Below are 18,257 nucleotides of genomic sequence, written 5' to 3' on the forward strand. Positions count from 1 at the left end.
CTGAAGACAGAGATAAATATATATCGATGATAAAAAAATAAATCTTTAAAAACAAAACAACAAAAACACAAAACATGCATCAGATCATTTACTCACAAAGACAAGCCTTTAAATAAATCTTATCCCCATTGTATAAATGGAGAAACTGAGGCCCCCGTAGCTCAGGTAGAGTGCAGGCTTCAGCATGGGCCCATCCCACCGAGCAGACTGCTCTTAAACAAGAATCAACATTTTTTTTTTTATTTATTTGCCACCTGTGTATTATGCAGTCCATAGCAGCAAGCCCTTTGTATTCCGAGGCATCTGTAGGTACTTTCTTACACATAGTCACTAAATGTCATTTAGCGATGACAATGACAAATAATGAATCATATTGTATTCTGTATGTTTCCTTGCTTAATTGGAGAACTGAACCAATAATGTACATCAGCTATAAACCCTAATCTTCATGGGAAGAGTTATGGTCTATATTTTTCCAACTGACTACATGAGTGGTCTTTATTGACTTCTTTTACGTAAACATTTATTTCTGGTATTGAGTTTATCCAATTCAGGAACAACAAATGTCTCAATACACTTTGAAATGGGACTAATATAGATTGTCAGATTTGCTGGTTTTGTGACAAACTGTATATTTAAAACAAGTAATAGTTATTTAACACACACACACACACTCACACACACACACAGAGTGATCTGAGTCTGTTAGGCCTTTTCTTTATGTTCTGCTAAGGAGAGGATCAGTTGAGACCCTCGGGTTGGAGATTACTGAAGCTGCCTTTCCCCAGGTCAGAGGCTGCAGTGTTTACAGGTTAGAAGGCACATCTATGGTATTTAAGTCAACCCTTTTTTCTCTGCTTTGCTTCTGAAGCATGGATGTAAACCCAGTGGGGGGAAAAAAAACGAGACTGGAAAGGGAATTTTGGAAAGAAAAGTCCAAACATATTAGTTCAATTTTATTAAATGTAATCATCTGTATTTCAGCAAATGTCATAATCTACCAAGTGGCCAGTTGTCTTAGTCAATGGTTTTAGTGTGTGTGTGTGTGTGTGTGTGTGTGCCCACGCGTGCACAGTGAAGAGACACCATGACCATAGCAACGCTTAACTGAGGCTGGCTTACATTCAGAGGTGTAGTCCATTATCCTATTTTTTTAAATAATTTTTTATTGGATATATTCTTTACTTACATTTCAAATGTTGTCCGCTTTCCTGGTTTCCCCCTGCAAAATCCCCTAACTCATCCCCCTCCCCCTGCATACCAATCCACCCATTCCTTTTTCCTTGTCCTGGCATTCCCCTATACTGGGGCATCAAGCCTTCTCAGGACCAAGGGCCTCTCCTCCCTTTGATGTCCAACAAGACCATCCTCTGCTGCATATGCATCTGGAGACATGGGTCCCTCCATGTGCACTCTCTGGTTGATGGTTTTGTCCCCGGGAACTCTGGGGGTACTGGGTGGCTCATATTGTTGTTCCTCCTATGGTGCTGCAAACCCCTTCAGCGCCTTGGGTCTTTTCTCTAGCTCTTCCACTGGGGACACTGTTCTCAGTTCAATGGTTGGCTGAGAGTGCCCCCCTCTGTATTTGTCATGCACTGGCCAGGTGACAGCTTTATCAGGCACCTGTCATCAAGCACTTGTTGGCATCCACAATAGTATCTGGGTTTTGTAACTGTATATGGGATGGATCCCTAGGTGCGGCAGTCTCTGGATGGTCTTTCCCTCAGTCTCTGCTCCACACTTTGTCTCTGTATCTCCTTCTGTGGGTATTTTGTTCCCCTTTCTAAGAAGGACCAGAGTATCCATACTTTGTTCTTCTGTCTTCTTGGGCATCATTTGATCTATGAATTGTGTCTTGGGTATCCCAAGCCTCTGAGCTAATATTAACTTATCAGTGAGTGCATACCATGTGTGTTCTTTTGTGATTGGGTTACCTCACTCAGGATGATATCCTATTCTTCTAGTTCCATCTATTTGCCTAAGAATTTCACGGATTCATTTTTTTTATTAGCTGAGTAGTGTGTTAAACGTTGTTAAATTGTGTTAAATGTACCACATTTTAGTCCATTATCCTAATTGCAGAAAGCATGACACCACACAGGCAGACATGGTGCTGGAGAAGAATTTTACATCCAGATTCTCAAGCAACAGGAAGAGAGAAAGCCATTGGGTCTTTAAATGCAAAAGCCTACCCCCAGTGTCACACTTCCTCCTATAAGATCACACCTCCACTAACAAGGCCATACTTCCTAATCTACTAATCTAAGTAGAACTACTTCCTAATAACCAAGCATTCAAATCTATGAGCCTATGAGGGCCACTCCTATTCAAACCACCATATCCTATAAGCATACCTATTCTTTTATTTAATTTTAAATTGTTGTGCTAGTTTTATTAAGGATCATATATTTGTCTTACAACATTACCCATTGGCATTGCTCTACTGAAGCACTGTCCAGCAGGGTAATGGAAACCACACTCATAATTTTACAATTTTTAGTAGTCATATTTTAAAAAATAAGTAAAGATAAACAGGTAAAATTAATTTTAATAGCAATTTGATTAACTCAATATTAAATGAGTAATATTTTAAACATGTAATTAATGTTTAAAACTATTTCTCATGTGTATATTCATGGGCATAACAGCAGTTTAGCATGCTTAAAGCCCTGGGTTCATTCTTTAGCACCACAGAAACAACTTCATTATTATTTTAAAAATTACTAATGAGATGCTTTTCATGTGCTAAGCCTTTGAAACAAAGGGACATATTTATGCTTGTAGTACATATTGGCTGAGCTTGTCATATTCTAAGTGCTTAGTAGTCCTGTGTATAACAGGCAAGACTGTGGACCCCACCTTAGCCAATTTGACTCAAATCCAAGACAGCCTGAAGTGTTTCTCCTGGGAGAAACAGGGAGCCCATGAAGTCACCCACCCTCCAGCTTTGAGTCCTGAACTAAAACTTCTGAATCGCCAAGTGCGGCGGCAGCTGTATTTGGGTCTTAGTACAGCTGCAGCTTAGAAAATGAAGACATTTAAATCCAAAAAAGAAATAGAGAAATTGATGGAGTGCGAAAACCCGCACAGCTCACACGTGCTCGAATGAGAAGCTTTCTATGGACCTTGCAGGAAGGATCAGTCTTGTCAAATGCCGGGATGAGTTTCTAGAATTCTCTGGGCAATTATTTAATACATGGTGTAGTGTTTGGAATCCTTCCTTTTCCTAAAGGAAGCTATTACTTGGAATAATGTCCAGTCTAAAATAACTACATCATTATGACATTTTCTACAAGTTTCATAAACCATGGCTTGTTGTTCTCAGGAAAGAAGGGAGAAAGAAGTTCTGCCTTGAGGTTGATCTGTACCTTGTGTCCCTGTCCCTTCTGGGGCCATGAGATATCTGATTATTGACAGTGACCTGTATGTCCAACTGCTTCCCATTTCAAATTCAGAGGAGATTCTTTTCAATGTTCCAGACTTGGCTCTTACAGTTTCTTCCACAAACATATCCATTAATGCACCAAAAACCTTATTAACTTTAAAAGACAGGTAAAAAGCTCTCCTACAAAGGCATCAGGCCAAAATAAATAGATCAATCAAAATGACTGAGCTGATTGTTAGTGGTCAGTGCTGCTGACAGACGGAAGGACCAGCATCTGGAGGTGATTAGGGAGAGAGGCTGGGCCCAGCTAACCCTGCCTCAGAGGTGACACTTGAGCAGAGACCCTGAAGAAGGTGGAGTGGAAACAGTCACATACAAGGCCTGTGGCTCGGCTGGGGACTCCATGTCTCTTCAGTCTTTAAAGGCCCCTCTTGTATCTTACCTACCTGCCCATAAGCGCATTTACATCTTCTTAATCAAAATCCTTATCTTGGGTATTCTAAATTTATCAAAGTGTCCCAAGTCAGTGAAGAATGAGCCAGGAAGAGAGAGAACAGTGGAAGGCTCCCTCCCAGGCCTCACAACCTGAAGGCCCGAAAGCAGAATTATTAAGGCAGATCTTCATTCCCCGTGTTGTGGCTTTGTGTTACTGCATTGAAATTTCTTTGTCTTTGCCCCATCTTTTTGATCCCCTTATTCTGAACTTTCCTGGAGGTAAGCTGACTCACAGATTGAGTGGATGCCCCTGGACCCTCTGCCTTGCCTGTACTGTCTCAGGGTCTGACCCTAGTTATACACTCACTGTCCCAGCAGCAGCAAGTGTCTCATTGGTGGCATGAAATTAATCAAATTATGGTCAAATTCTCCTGGCTAAACTAGGAGATTCACTAACTGGTGCACACCAAACTAGCTGGAGAGAGTCTGCAATGGCAGGAAGATGTAAAGCCAGAACGTGTTTCTCTAACAGATACATATGGGTAGGTAATGCCCCCTGGCTTGGCTGCAGCTAACCGGGAAAGGATTCATTTAAAGAGGGCCAAGAAGCGCCAATCCTGGAGAGCACAGGTTCTCTTTCATAAATTAGTGAGTCATGAGAATTTAGGCAATAAATGAATAATTGTGGGGTAAGATTAACTAAGTGTTTTAAGGTTATTGAAGACCTTAAATTACACCAATTTAGCAGAGAGTGGGTTCAATGTGTTTTAATATAACAATTAACTCTCAGTAAAGGAAGGGAACCCAGGGCTACAGGCTTCTGCTATCTGAAATCATGGCAGCATTTGCTGAGTGGGGCTAGAACCTCAACCTCTCCAGCCAGCTGGCTTGTAGGTTAATTTTCTAGTTTCTTTAAAACTAAAGTTTATTTTAAAAGAAATCTCACGGAAATAAGAATCCCATGCCATCAGAACTGGAAGGGCATGAAAGTCAGAGTCATAACTTTCCGTTTTACAGATGAAGAAGCAGTGTCCCCATCTGAGGCGGGAAGGCAGAAGATTGCATATCTTCCACCTGCAGGAACCTGTGAAATCTAAGGAACTGAAGTGGCTGTACAACGTCGCAGAGCTGTGCATGCCAGACACAGAAGGTGGACTCCGTGCCCTGGGCTCTCCTCCTGGCTGCAAGCCAATGTTCTATTTTAAAGGACTGGTCCACTTAGCCACTTGACACAAGGCAGGTAAATAGCCATTTACTAGCTGGATCCCCCCCAACCCCATTTCAGTCAGTTTTCTATGTTGTTAAAACATAACCTCGGACAACCACTCTGGAAATCAGTCTGGCGGTTCCTCCGAAAACTGGGCACCTCACTTCCAGAAGATCCTGCTATACCACTCCTGGGCATATACCCAGAGGATTCCCCACCATGTAATAAGGATACATGCTCTACTATGTTCATAGCAGCCCTATTTATAATTGCCAGAAGCTGGAAAGAACCAAGGTATCCCTCAACAGAAGAGTGGATGCAAAAAATGTGGTATATCTACACAATGGAGTACTATTCAGCCATTAGAAACAATGAATTCATGAAATTCTTAGGCAAATGGATGGAGCTGGAGAACATCATACTAAGTGAGGTAACCCAGACTCAAAAGGTGAATCATGGTATGCACTCACTAATAAGTGGATACTAACCTAGAAAACTGGAATACCCAAAACATAACCCACACATCAAATGAGGTACAAGAAGAAAGGAGGAGTGGCCCCTGGTTCTGGAAAGACTCAGTGAAGCAGTATTCGGCAAAACCAGAACGGGGAAGTGGGAAGGAGTGGGTGGGAGGACAGGGGGGGAGAAAGGGGCTTATGGGACTTTCGGGGAGTCGGGGGGCTAGAAAAAGGGAAATCATTTGAAATGTAAATAAAAAATATATCGAATAAAAAAAAACATAACCTCGGGAATATCACCAGTAAAGAAGGAACCCACTCAGTCACACTGATGCTTGAAGACAGCTGAGTCTGTCAGAATTCAGCATATTCAGGCTGTAGCAATAAAGCCAGAGTTGAGATACAATGGACAAGGTGTTTTCTTACATACGCATATAGGTAAAGGTGACCTGGAATTTGACCCAACACTAAAAGGTAGAGTATTCCTATTTAGCTGAAGGCTATAGCCCTAACTAGCTCGAAAATCACTAAGGAAGAAATCTTTTCCTTGGAGCTTAGCTTCTAGCTGTTGCCAAGCCACCTCTGCAGTGGGAGACATGTGATATAGTGTGGAATTATTGAGAGACGCAGTGTAAATCTCCCAGCAACAGATGGAGGTGTGAGATGGAATAGCCAAGTTATCCCTCTTCCAGGGGTTGGAGCAGTCTATCTCTTTACACTACATGGATCTCTGACTCTCTCCTCTACACCATGGGCTCCCAACCAGAGGTTGGGGGGAAAACCCTTCTTCTATCCTCTTAAGATGTAAGTAAATGTTACAGCCTTATCCATAATAAGAGAGATGCTTGGGCAGACCACAGGGAAATTCCCTAACCTACAGGGGTGGGGGATGGGGGTGGGGGGTGGGGAGTGGGTAGGTAGGGGATCCTAAGTTTGCTTGACGTGTCTTTGAGGAAAATAAACCTCCATAGATCACATGCCGAATACAGACTGGAAGACAGTTCAGGGAGAATTTTAGTATCTAGGAATAGCTATTTCTAGGAATCAATCTCAAAGACACACTGGAAACACATGAAAAGCTACTAATTTGAGAGCTGCTAATTGCAGCACTATTACTAATTTAAAGGCACAAGAAAACACCTTCAAATGCCCATCAATAGCAGATTGGCTAAAGAGTGGCCTATTCTGTAGCTTTAAAAGGGAGCAAGGGAAATCTTTAGATGCTGCCAATGTCTAAAAACATGTCACTAATTAAACAAAACTAACAGGTCCAGTATAACAGTGTATACTAAAGGGTGGTTATGTTTGCATGTGAACCTAAATTTAAGAATAGAAATTTAACCCAACAACTACCAAAATGTCTCAAAAGTTAGGGCAGAACAGACAGGGATAGCAGCTAGACTCTCTACCCCAATCCCAGTAGGGTCTTTTTTGTTTTGAATCCTTGAGACATTTAATTTAATTTTAAAACAAAACTAAACTAAAACACAGTGGACTGGAAGAACCTTATTGTGATGGACTTGGGACTTAACCACACACTGGAATTATTTCAGTGATTTAAAAATAGAAAAACTTTTTACTTAAAGACTAAAAATAACCACATGAAATTTTAAGCCATTTTTAATTGTTATATATTTAGCAATAATATGTATATGAGATAATTTTGAGAATGTATGTTTTAAGCAAGTAAAAATTATATTATGCAGTAGGAGGCAGAAAAACTGCAAATGTACATTAAAATTCAAGCCATCATAATAAAATCTCTATAATCCTAAAACTGAGCTGAAAATATTAAAATGAATTTATGGTATAATTTAATCAATTTATGGTATAGTTTTAATGAATTTATGATATAGCTGCCTAAACACAGATGTTCTAAAAAGGGTGACACCTATCCAATGGCAATGAAAACACTTAGTAGCAAAACTGGTCCTTAAGGAAATTTTCTTCTTGAAAGAATGGAGACTCTTTGGAGAGTTGGCTAATATTTAAACTGAAGGACAGAAGTCATAGATAATAAGTCTGGAACATTAGACCTACTCAAATGCAAGAAGTTTATCAAAGATCACTAGGGTCATGTCAAAAGGATACAGGAGAAACATGAAGAACTTCCTTGTTTTTTAAAAAAAGGAGTCTAGCCAGCATAGACTGAAACATAACAATTACATTAAAATCCATGCATTCAGAAAGATGTATTTTAAAAACCTGTTTTGGTGGCAACATGTAGAGGATGGCATGGAAACAACGCATTATTTTTGAAATTAGTAAGTTGGAGGGAATTCTCAGTTATTTGTCTTGCTTGGCTCTTGTTTGTTGATATTACACTGTGCTCAAATAGTTGAACTGGGAACCTTTTTTGAAGAGACTATACTAGGTTAAATAGTAACCATCAATGCGACCTGGAGCAGCCCATGGTAGATAGGGAATTGCAATAGAACTTGTCAAACTGTGCCTATGAGTTAGCTATGTTCACTGTTAGATTCTGGGGTCTGAGGTTGAGCCTGAGAATATGCCCATTTGAGGGCAGCACTACTGGTCAGGAGGTGTTGGCTGCTCCCATCCACTGGGTCTACTGTTCCCCTGTTGGACATTAAACAGTTCCACGGAACAACCTCAGGCAAGGTCACTCTGTAACCAGGATGGAGCAGAACACAAACAAGAGAGCTACATCATCATCCCTAAACACAATGAGTATCATCCAAGCCAAATGACGAACATCCCCTATTCTAACCACGAAGAGGGAAATGGCTTCTTTATCAATTATAGATTGTCTGGTCTGGTCTTAAGTCTTTTAAGATAAGACACAATCAAGTGGATAATTATGGTTACTTCCTGACACATCTAATCCAAAGTAAAGTCCTTACCCCTTAAACCTTCTCTAAATATCACAAATGGAAACCCACGACCCATCACAAGCCCTTCGCTTATCACACCCTCTGGGACATCCCATTGCTCCCTGCTGTCAGCGTTGCTACTGCTGTGGTGAAACACCAGGAGCAAAGTAACTTGAGGAGGAAAAGGTTTGTTTGACTCATGTTTCCACATCACCATTCATCATCAAAAGACCTCAGGGAAGGAACGCAGACAGGAGGGAGGAGTGCTTCATACTGGCTTGCTCCCCATGGCTTTCTTGGCCTGTTTTCTTATAGAACCCAGGACCACCAGCCTAGGAGCAGGCCCCCACCAGCTATGTGCCAGGCCCTCCCCATCAATCAGTAATTAAGAAAATATCCTACAGGCTTGCCTACCTACAGCCCAATCTCATGGAGACTTTTTTCTTTTTCTCCGTTTGGGCTGTCTCCTCTCTGATGACTCCTCCTTATGTCAAGTTGGCATGAAGCTGGCAAGAGCACCTCCCCCAGTGAGCATTCTCTTCCATTGTATTACGTAAGAAACCCGTTTCGTTCACCCTCAAGTACATTCTGGTAGTCGTTGCTAGAGTGCCAATTCATGAGTGTGATGGCTAAGCTGACAGCAGAATCACCAGTCACCACTTGCCTTCTGATGGGGTATCCCCAGCCTCATTTGTAAAGGAATCATGCTAGAAAGAAATTGACGGTGATTCTGATTGAGCCTCTAGCTTTAACCATAAAGATCACTGGGCACACAGGGACATTTTAAGGAACCATATTCAGTTTACTCATGAAACTATCACTGATTCTCTAAACAGCAAATAAACAGCATAGCAGACAGAGGAGATCTTAAGTTTAAACGCAGCTCAGGAGACCGAACAGGGTATTATGTGTTGTCCTTGGATATGATTTGTATAGACTACTAACAAACCAGTAATGGCAATAACAACTGAACTAAGGATATTTAAACAGTGGCTGGAGATTTCATATTATTAAATCATGGCCTCGAATAGTTGTCCTTTCTATAGTGACAATGGAAGTCACTTTCAGGGTACTTACCTACCAAATATGGTACTTGAAATTCACGTTAATGCAACACAGTCATAATAAACTGGATCGGATGGAGACCACGTGCTCATTTGGGGGCAACTAAAAGCTAGATAACAGTCCTCTTTACTATGATCCCTATCTTTGATGAACTTTAAGAGTTCCATAGTAAACAATTTTTAAAAAATGTTTAAACTATTTAATTTAACAGATAATTTTTGAAAGAAGATATGTTGAATAGAGACAAACTTAAGGACAGCAGCTCAGAATGGCTCTAAATTTGAGAGAAGCAAGAATGGCTTTAAAAAGTCCCTTCCACCATGGAGATTGCTTTCTGACCAATTTCTCGGGAGCTGTCTGATATTGCCTATTTCTTTCTTAACCTTTTATTTAATTCACTTACAGATGTGTCAACAGCCTATGATGAGGAATGAAGAATTATTACCAGGGAGACAAAAATGACGGCCTGTGGAGAAACCATCAATTTAAATGTTTGACTCTTCAAAGAAAGAAATGCATTATTTGAACAGTTACCTGGATCTGTAGCAGACATCAGTGAACCAAAAAATAAACAGTCAGTGAAGTGGAAGTCTCCGCTCTTCAGCTGGCCAGCATGTACCATGGCTTTCACAAAGCCATACATAATTAACCTGTAAAAGAGAAACCGAAGGCCTTTGAACATGGAGCTGGATTCTGTGCAAATCCATGCTGTCTCAGAGAACATCCTAAATGTACCATGCATAGACCACCACCATGAGTGGCCTACTCACGGCCTCTGGGTTCTCTCAGCTCTGAATGATATTTTCACTGAATATCACAATTCATTTACCTAGCAAATGGTTAACAGAGCATTTGCTAGCATATGCTCTGCAAAGTAAGGTAAGCTTCAAGGATGTATAAAAAATTGTCAAACCATATCTATTTTATTTCCCTTTCTGAAAAAGATTCAACCAGAGTCCCTTGGGCCCTCCTTGTTATTTGGCTTTTTGGGCCTGTGGATTTTACTGTGGTTATCCTATACTTTATAGCTAATATCCACTTATAAGTGTCTACTTACCATGCATATCCTTTTGGGTCTGGGTTACCTCACTCAGAATGATATTTAGAGTGGATGGAGGGAGGAAACTGGGTAGCAGAGGAGAGGGGGAGGGGAACAGGGGAGCCGGGTATAAGAAGAGCAGGGAAGGGAGAAGAGAAATCAGAGGTGGGTGGTTGGGGGCATCTCTACAACATACCAAAGATTTGGGAAGGGGGCAGGGGAGGAAGAGGCCGCAGGGTGCTATGGGGGTGTCTTTAGCTGAGACCCCCTAGCAGTGGGGGAGATGAATCCTGAAGTAGCCACTTTCTGTAGCAAAGCAGGACTCCCAAAGGAGGCATAAGAACAGCAACTCACCCATAAAACCTTCCACCCAAAATGTTTCCTGCCAACAAGATGTGCAGGGGTAAGTATAAAAAAGAGATGGAGGGAATGGCCGACCAATGTCTGGCCAAAATCAAGACCCACCCCATGGGCAAAAAACCATCCCTGACACTATTAATGATACTGTTATGCTTGCAGACAGGAACCTAGCATAACTGTCCTCTGAGAGGCTCCGCCCAGTAGCCAAAGGCAACAGATACAGAAACCCATAGCCATTCATTAGATGGGAAGCTTATGGAAGAGTTGGGAGAAGAACTGAGTAACCCAAAGAGGACAGAGATTTTACAGAAAGAACAAGAGTCAGTTAAACTGGATCCTTGGGGAGTCCCAAAGATTAGATCACCAACCCAAGAATGAGCATGGGCTGGACCTAAGCCTCTGCACATATGTAGCAGAAATGCAGTTTGGTCTTCATGTGGGTCCCCCAACAACTGAAAGGGGGCTGACCCTGAATCTGTTGCTTGCCTGTGGGTCCCGCGCGCGCGCGCGCGCGCGCGCGCGCCTAGCTGGACCACCTTGTCTGACCTGAGTGGGGGAGTATGTGCCTAGCCCTGCAGTAAATTGATGTGCTGGAGTTGGGGGTGGGGATTGGAGGAAGGGACTATGTGGCAACTATGCAGGATATGCCAGGGGGCTCCCCCTTCTAAGAGTAGGGGAAGGGGTGGGGAAGGATCTGTGTGAAAGGGTACTAGAAGGAGAGGGGGGCTGATAGTGGGATGTAAAGTGAATAAATAAATTAACTGATGAAAAATTATCAAATGTAGCAGAGCAAATCATGTCTACAAGCCAGTATAATCTAGAATCAGCAGTAGTGTTTAGAAACTGCAGACCATCAATCTCCAGATTTTGAAATCTTCGCATGCACTTGCAGTTAAGTGTTTAAAAGGTGCTGAGCCACTGAGTATGGCTTAAAAAAAAAAAGGCTAAATATCAGCTATTAGGATGTAAGGATCTGGATCTCGTGCACTCTCTCATCGCACTCTCACCTCTCTGCCCTTTGGGCTCTCCTCCTCTCCCCCCTTTCTCCACCTGGTCATGGCTGGCCTTCACTTATCTACTCTCTTCTCTCTCTCTCTCTCTCTCTCCTCTCTCTCTCTCTCTCTCTCTCTCTCTCTCTCTCTCTCTCTCTCTCTCTCTCTCTGCCTCCCTAACTCCCATCCTCTGGCCTGAATAAACTCTATTCTATACCAAAAAAAAAAAAAAAAGGATGTAAAGATCTCAACAGTCAAACAGCAGACACTTTTAATTCTCTTAGAAGAACTACTTCATTGAGGGAATAGTTCAGACAGAGCTCCATTTAAACAGTCACTTTCACATTCAAGATATACATACACACACACACACACACACACACACACATAACATCCATATATGATTTCAGGGTATCATTAAAACTGTCTAACCCTCAGAACATTGTTCATCAGCTAGGGTAACAACAATGGCCCATGGAGACTTTGGAAGACAAAGAAAACAAGAAATGTCTGGTGTTCCATGCTCTTGGCACTCTCCGGGAGCTGCTTACTATTTCTCATGAAGGCAGAGATGGAAAACATTTGTTTACAGTTTCTGCCTCTTCACATGCTTTAATTAACTTTATCCGAAGTCGATCCTGTAAGGTTGACACTATCTATTTACACCTGAGAAAAGCGAGCACACTGTGATGCAGAGACCTGCTTAACATGGCAAATTAAGCAGGATGCTTAAGCGTGAATTGAGACAGCCTGGTTCCAATGCTGGGGATTTTGCCACCATAATGTGCTGCCGGAAGAATGGCTTTAGTGTTTTCCACTATACTGATAAGCTGCCTGCAATGGACCCTGAGACAAGCCATCAAATAATTACTCTAAAGAAGTGGTTCTCAACTGGTTGCTACTTCATAACTGTAACTTTGCTACTGTTAGGAATTGTAATGTGTATATCTGATATGCCCAGTATTTGACATGAAACCCTGTGAAAGGGCCATTCGACTCCCAAAGGTGTTGCAACCCACAAGTTGAGATCCACTGCTCTAGACAGTCCAAGGGGTAGTACTAGAGCATCACTAAAAACTGGAGGCCACCTGGTTCTGGAAAGACTCAGTAAAGCAGTATTCGGCAAAACCAGAACGGGGAAGTGGGAAGGGGTGGGTGGGAGGACAGGGGAAGAGAAGGGGGCTTACGGGACTTTCGGGGAGTGGGGGGCTAGAAAAGGGGAAATCATTTGAAATGTAAATAAATTATATCGAATAAAAAAAATTAAAAAAAAAAAACTGGAGGCCAACAGCATCCTCTGGATTGAACTACTGAGTGGCTCTACAGTGAACTACAGCTAAGACACTCAACATGGCTTTGCAGAGTATGGATTCCATGGTAGGAGTTGAATCTTAACCAGACTGAATGTCTTTAATATTAGTAAGTTTGCGCCAGTAGAGCATGACCATAGGAGCTGTAAAGAGGCAAGTCCAAGGGCCTTGTTCTAGACAATTTCCTCAGGGGCCCAATTAGGAAAACTTTCTCCAGATCCAGGGAATCTGCAGTCAACTTATTTGTTATTGTTGTTGCTGTTGTTGTTCAATATATGTATTTTATTGAATTCCTACTACATCAGGATCTCTACTAAGAATTAATGGACCAAGACCTGTGCCTTCATTGAGCATATAGGATGAACAAAAAGGAAAACAATCAGAAATGTAAATAATATCTGTTGTCCATATCATTCCCTTGGGTAGAATCTGCAAGTACAGCCAGCCCAGTGACGTTCAGGACAGTTCTAACTTGGGGAGCGGAAGGGTCTTCAATATTCTTCCTTTTGGGTCTTTTTTACATCCCAGCTTCACAGAGGTGTTTCCTTGTTTGAACTATAGTTTAGACACTGAGCACAATCAGGCTGCAGAGCCATGATAAATATTACAAACTATGATCATATCCCTAACTTCTGTATCTACTGGTTAACTTCATAGGAAACAGAAAATAAGCACTGAAATATACTTATTGTATTTTTTTCACAAGCGATTAATTTGAAAAAAGAAAACTGCACACACACCTGCTGCCTAAGTTTAAGGAAGTCAAGAGAAAGCTAAAAGCCATGTTTATACATTTGCTATAAACAAAACTGATGTCCTTATATGAATATAGCAATTCACCTTAAAACTAACGGTAAGGTAGCCTGTCCTTCATCAAAATTTTCTAACAATTAGTATCAATAAATTAATCAAATCTGTTCTGAAACATATGCATTCAGTTTGTTTCAGATCACAAGTATCTATTACAGCAAAAAATTCAAAGAAAATTACAGTATATATGACTAACCAGTAAAACAACTATTAAAAACCATTAACATTGTGTACAAGAATGTGTTGGGTACAGAAAATTTATTATTAAAATTTAATAAATAACACATTTAAGAACTGTGAAGTTGAGCAAATTTAGGCATCAGTTCAAGCAGAAAAACTAAAAACCTGCATCCTGGCTAGGACACAGGCCAGGATCATGTGGGAAGAAGACACTTCAATTGAGAGATCTTTCCATTGTATTGGCTTCTAAGCAAGTAGTCTGTGGGAGAATTTTTTTGATTACTAATTGATGTGGGGACCCCAGATTACTATTAGAGGTGCCACCCTTGGTCATGTGGTTCTGGGTAATATAAGAAAGCAAACTGAGCAGGCCATGGAAAGCGAGTGAGTGAACACCATTCCTCTATGGTTTCTGCATCAATTCCTGCCCCCAGGTTCCTGCTCCGACTCCCCTCACTAATGAAATATGCCATGGGCATACAAGCCAAAGACACCCTTATCGTCTATGGTGATTAGTTCTTAGGTCAACTTGCCACAAATTAAAATCCCCTTAATAGGGAACCTCCCCTGAGGAATCGCCTTGATTGATGTGCGACAGCTCACACCCTGATAAGAAAGGGCACATCAGAAGGAAGATCATCCTCTGTTGCCATGACTCCCTTCCTTCCTGCCATTGAACTGAGCCACTCCACTGTTGCCAGCACTGCTTGTGCCTTCCCTGACAACAGAACCCGCACAAGTTCAAGCTTTCATCTTGGAAGAGGGACCAGTGGCTCTTCAGGAACTTCCCAGGCTTCTAGCTCCAGATTGGGAATACCAAGTCCTTGTGGACTGAGTAAGTGCTGGCCATCTCTCCAGGAAGAGACAGCTATGCTGGGACTTGTCTGAATGTTGAGGTGGCTATCCTCAAGCACAGAGTGCCGGTGCTTATAGTCTCAGGTGTGGCCTGGCTATTGTTATTGGTGAGGAGTGAACGAAGCCCTGAGTGTAGGAGGTTGTTGTATGTACAATGTGTAAGATGTGTGTTGTTGATATAGGTACAGCCATAGCAAGGACCTCAACCCCTTGGGAATGGCCAAGCTTTCCGCAGATAAGACTTAGAATGAAGTGATGAAGCCTTCCATGGGTAGAGGGGTGTATCTGACTGTGGGTATTGATAGTGCGTGCAGAGAATGCTCACCATAATTTTGTACTGGGTGTTTACACCCTGAACACCACTCCCCTGTTCAGTGCTGTGCTTCTTGGAGTTGGAGTTTCTCTGAGAGCCCAACCATCTGATCTCAGCTTTCTATCCCTGTGGCCATCTGTCTGTCTTTTTTTTTTCCACTCTCTCCCTGGTCCTTCATTCCAGTAAGACTGAAGTACTCACACCCTACTCCCTAACCACTCTACACCCTAACATTCACCTCTACCACCCCGCTCGAACCCTACACCTCCCAAAGTTGCTTTTTGGTTATGGTCTATCACACAGCAATAGAAAGCAAGCTAGAACAGTATAGGATCCATTATGACTGTTCATAGCAGTTACGTAAAAGGAATTAAATGTGAACTTCTCTTCTGATTCACTGCGTTCCCCCAGTTCTTCAATATAATAACCACAGTAGAAACAAACAATTATGGACATGAGCGAGTTCTGTTACAGACAATAGGCAGTCACTGTGCTATTTAATCCTCATGGTTCTCTGAGGAAGGTATTATAATTATCCCCTTCACAAATGAGACAATCAAGAGTCACAGAGGTTAAACAGTCACACAGCTAGTGTCTGCTGAATTGAATCCGGGTGGACAAGCGCTAACACTTTGCACAGCTTTTCAATGGCTTTGAAACACTTTTGAAATCTGTGTGTGGGGGGGGGGGTACACACACATTTCCTTGGAAAATGTGAATAACAAATTTACTCCAGCTGAACTACTGGACATAAAGTAATTAAACTCATAGTTACTTCCTTGAGTTAACATCAATTAATTAATTAAAACAATCGAAAAAAGAAAATCCTCAAAAACGGAACCCAGCACAGTCTTGTGCCCATTTTCACTCTTACTGATCTAAATCACTATCACTGCTAACTGTAATAAGTTATTGTTACATTGCTATTTGTATATCAGCACATTATTGTCGATGCTACGTTATTAATAAGACAATTAGTTATGAATATTTTAACTGGGAGGCTAAAAAGTTAACTCATTGGCAGCCACATATTTCCATAGAATTCCCCAGTCTGCCCTTCACAGAAAGCTTTTCGGGTGCCTCAGAATGGCCAACTAGGGGCAGAGGTTGCCAGGGGTGACTGAAATTAGTAGCTGACAATGACAGGCGAGGGCTGGACAATGACAGGAGTTGCCCCATCAGACACACAGCTGTTGATAACACTGATTTCAACTAGAGTTCTCACAGGAAGTGTTATGCCCACTTAGTGCTGGTCTTTGGATAGTGTCGCATAGGTGCTATGGAGACCACAAGGCTGGGAATCTATGACACTCAGTAGAGTAACAAAAGGCAGTGTGCCACTTGCTCTGAGGGAAGGCACAGGGCAAGAGAATGTAGGGAAATGCTCAATAATCTCACTTTACTGGGTGTTCACGATGCAGTTATTGATTTTAAATTCCTTCGGCTTATCTTATACTCTCTAACCTGCATACCTAAAGGCATGTTGAGAGAATGTTTTAAAACAAAAAGTTCCAAAATGTTCAGTTGCTTGGATAATTTCAAAATATCTCCTTTTAATCTCTGTATTTTTTTTTAAAAAAATGTTCTCTTTTTCTTTTTATTAAAAAATAACCACCAGGCAGTGGTGGCACACGCCTATAATCCCAGCACTTGGGAGGCAGAGGCAGGTGGATTTCTGAGTTTGAGGCCAGCCTGGTCTACAGAGTGAGTTCCAGGACAGCCAGGGCTACACAGAGAAACCCTGTCTCGAAAAACCAAAAACCAGGGCGGCGGCAGCGCGGCAGCGGCAGCAGCGGCAGCGGCAGCAGTGGCTGCTCCAGCTGAAGGGCCATCAGCAGTGGAACCAAGGCGTCACAGGGACCAGTTAGGCCCTGCGCCCACGACCACTGACCTTCGCTGACCAGCCGGGCAGCAAGCAGCTGCAGTTGTGCGGCGCCTTTCCTGCACGGAGGCCACTTCAGAACTCGGCCTCCCACCAGTCAGGAGAGGTGCATCCATCTTGGTTCCGTACTCCAGGGATCGGACAGACTGAGGTACACAAACATAATCCGAGGCCAACACCGCGGTGGTCTGAGCCCGACGGGCGTTGGCCTGCACCCAGGCCCTGGGCGGGTCGGGGGGCCATCGGGGTGCCAACCCAGCCAGGAGGTTTTTTGCCCAGGCCTGCGTGCGCTCCGACGCCATTTTGCCTGCAGGACGACAGAGAGCTCTGGCGGGCAGACCTGTAACAGGCATAGCCTAAGGCTAACAAAGCGGGGGTCCAGGCCCCAAAAGGCACAGGACTGACCCCAAGAACTGGGCGGCTTGGTGGGCCATCTGTGAGTCATCCCGCCCAGGTGATTGTTAGCAAAGCAGACTCTCCCGGCGCTTTCAGGGAGCACGGCGCGCACGCCCGCCATCCTAGTCACCTGGCGGACCCAATTAACAGTCATAGCACTAGGGGAACTTTGCTCGGACCTTGGCCTCCCAGGCTTTTGCCTGGACTCAGGGACTGGGCGGCCAGGCTAACCTTGTGTGCGACAGCCCGGTTGGCGGATCGGCTGCCCAGCGGAGTGAGCGGAACACAGGGGAGGTCACAGTAGCATACACCGTCGGCACTCCCTGGGAGTGCACACAGGCTCCATCTGCTCCACAGACACAATCTGGGGCAAGGCCTCAGGCGGAAGCCCTCAGCTCTACTCTCTCCGCTTCCGGATCCAGATCAGTCTGGGCGGCAGCATCACATCTCCAAGTCCTGCAAGTGGCTAGCTGGGCTTCCGGGCGGCCAGCTGGGAGAAGTCAGTGTGCTCCAGTGAATCCAGCGGGCCCCAGCGGGAGCCTTCGGGTGCTTGCTTTGGGATCTGAACAGCCTGGGCAGCAGCACACTGTCTACAAGCAGTGCAGGAGGTAAGCTGTGCACCAGAGGCCAACTGGGAAGGGGCAGCTTGCACTGGTGAGTCCAGCACTGACAAGATAAACTAACACCAGTGAGAACTAGATGGCAAAAGGCAAACGCAGGAACGTCACTAACAGAA

The 18,257-nt window shown here is 43.2% G+C and overlaps 1 protein-coding gene across 1 annotated transcript in view; it reads right to left on the reverse strand.

The window, feature by feature from the left end:
- Positions 1-18,257, reverse strand: part of Slc9a9 (solute carrier family 9 member A9) — a 576,880-nt gene that overhangs the window by 417,127 nt on the left and 141,496 nt on the right. Inside the window, exon 5 of the mRNA XM_052187635.1 lies at positions 9,919-10,034. Coding sequence (XP_052043595.1) covers positions 9,919-10,034 — 116 coding nt within the window. The remainder of the gene's footprint in view (positions 1-9,918; positions 10,035-18,257) is intronic.

The sequence above is a fragment of the Apodemus sylvaticus genome, chromosome 7 (assembly GCF_947179515.1).
Source record: "Apodemus sylvaticus chromosome 7, mApoSyl1.1, whole genome shotgun sequence".
NCBI classification, from domain to species: Eukaryota; Metazoa; Chordata; class Mammalia; order Rodentia; family Muridae; genus Apodemus; species Apodemus sylvaticus.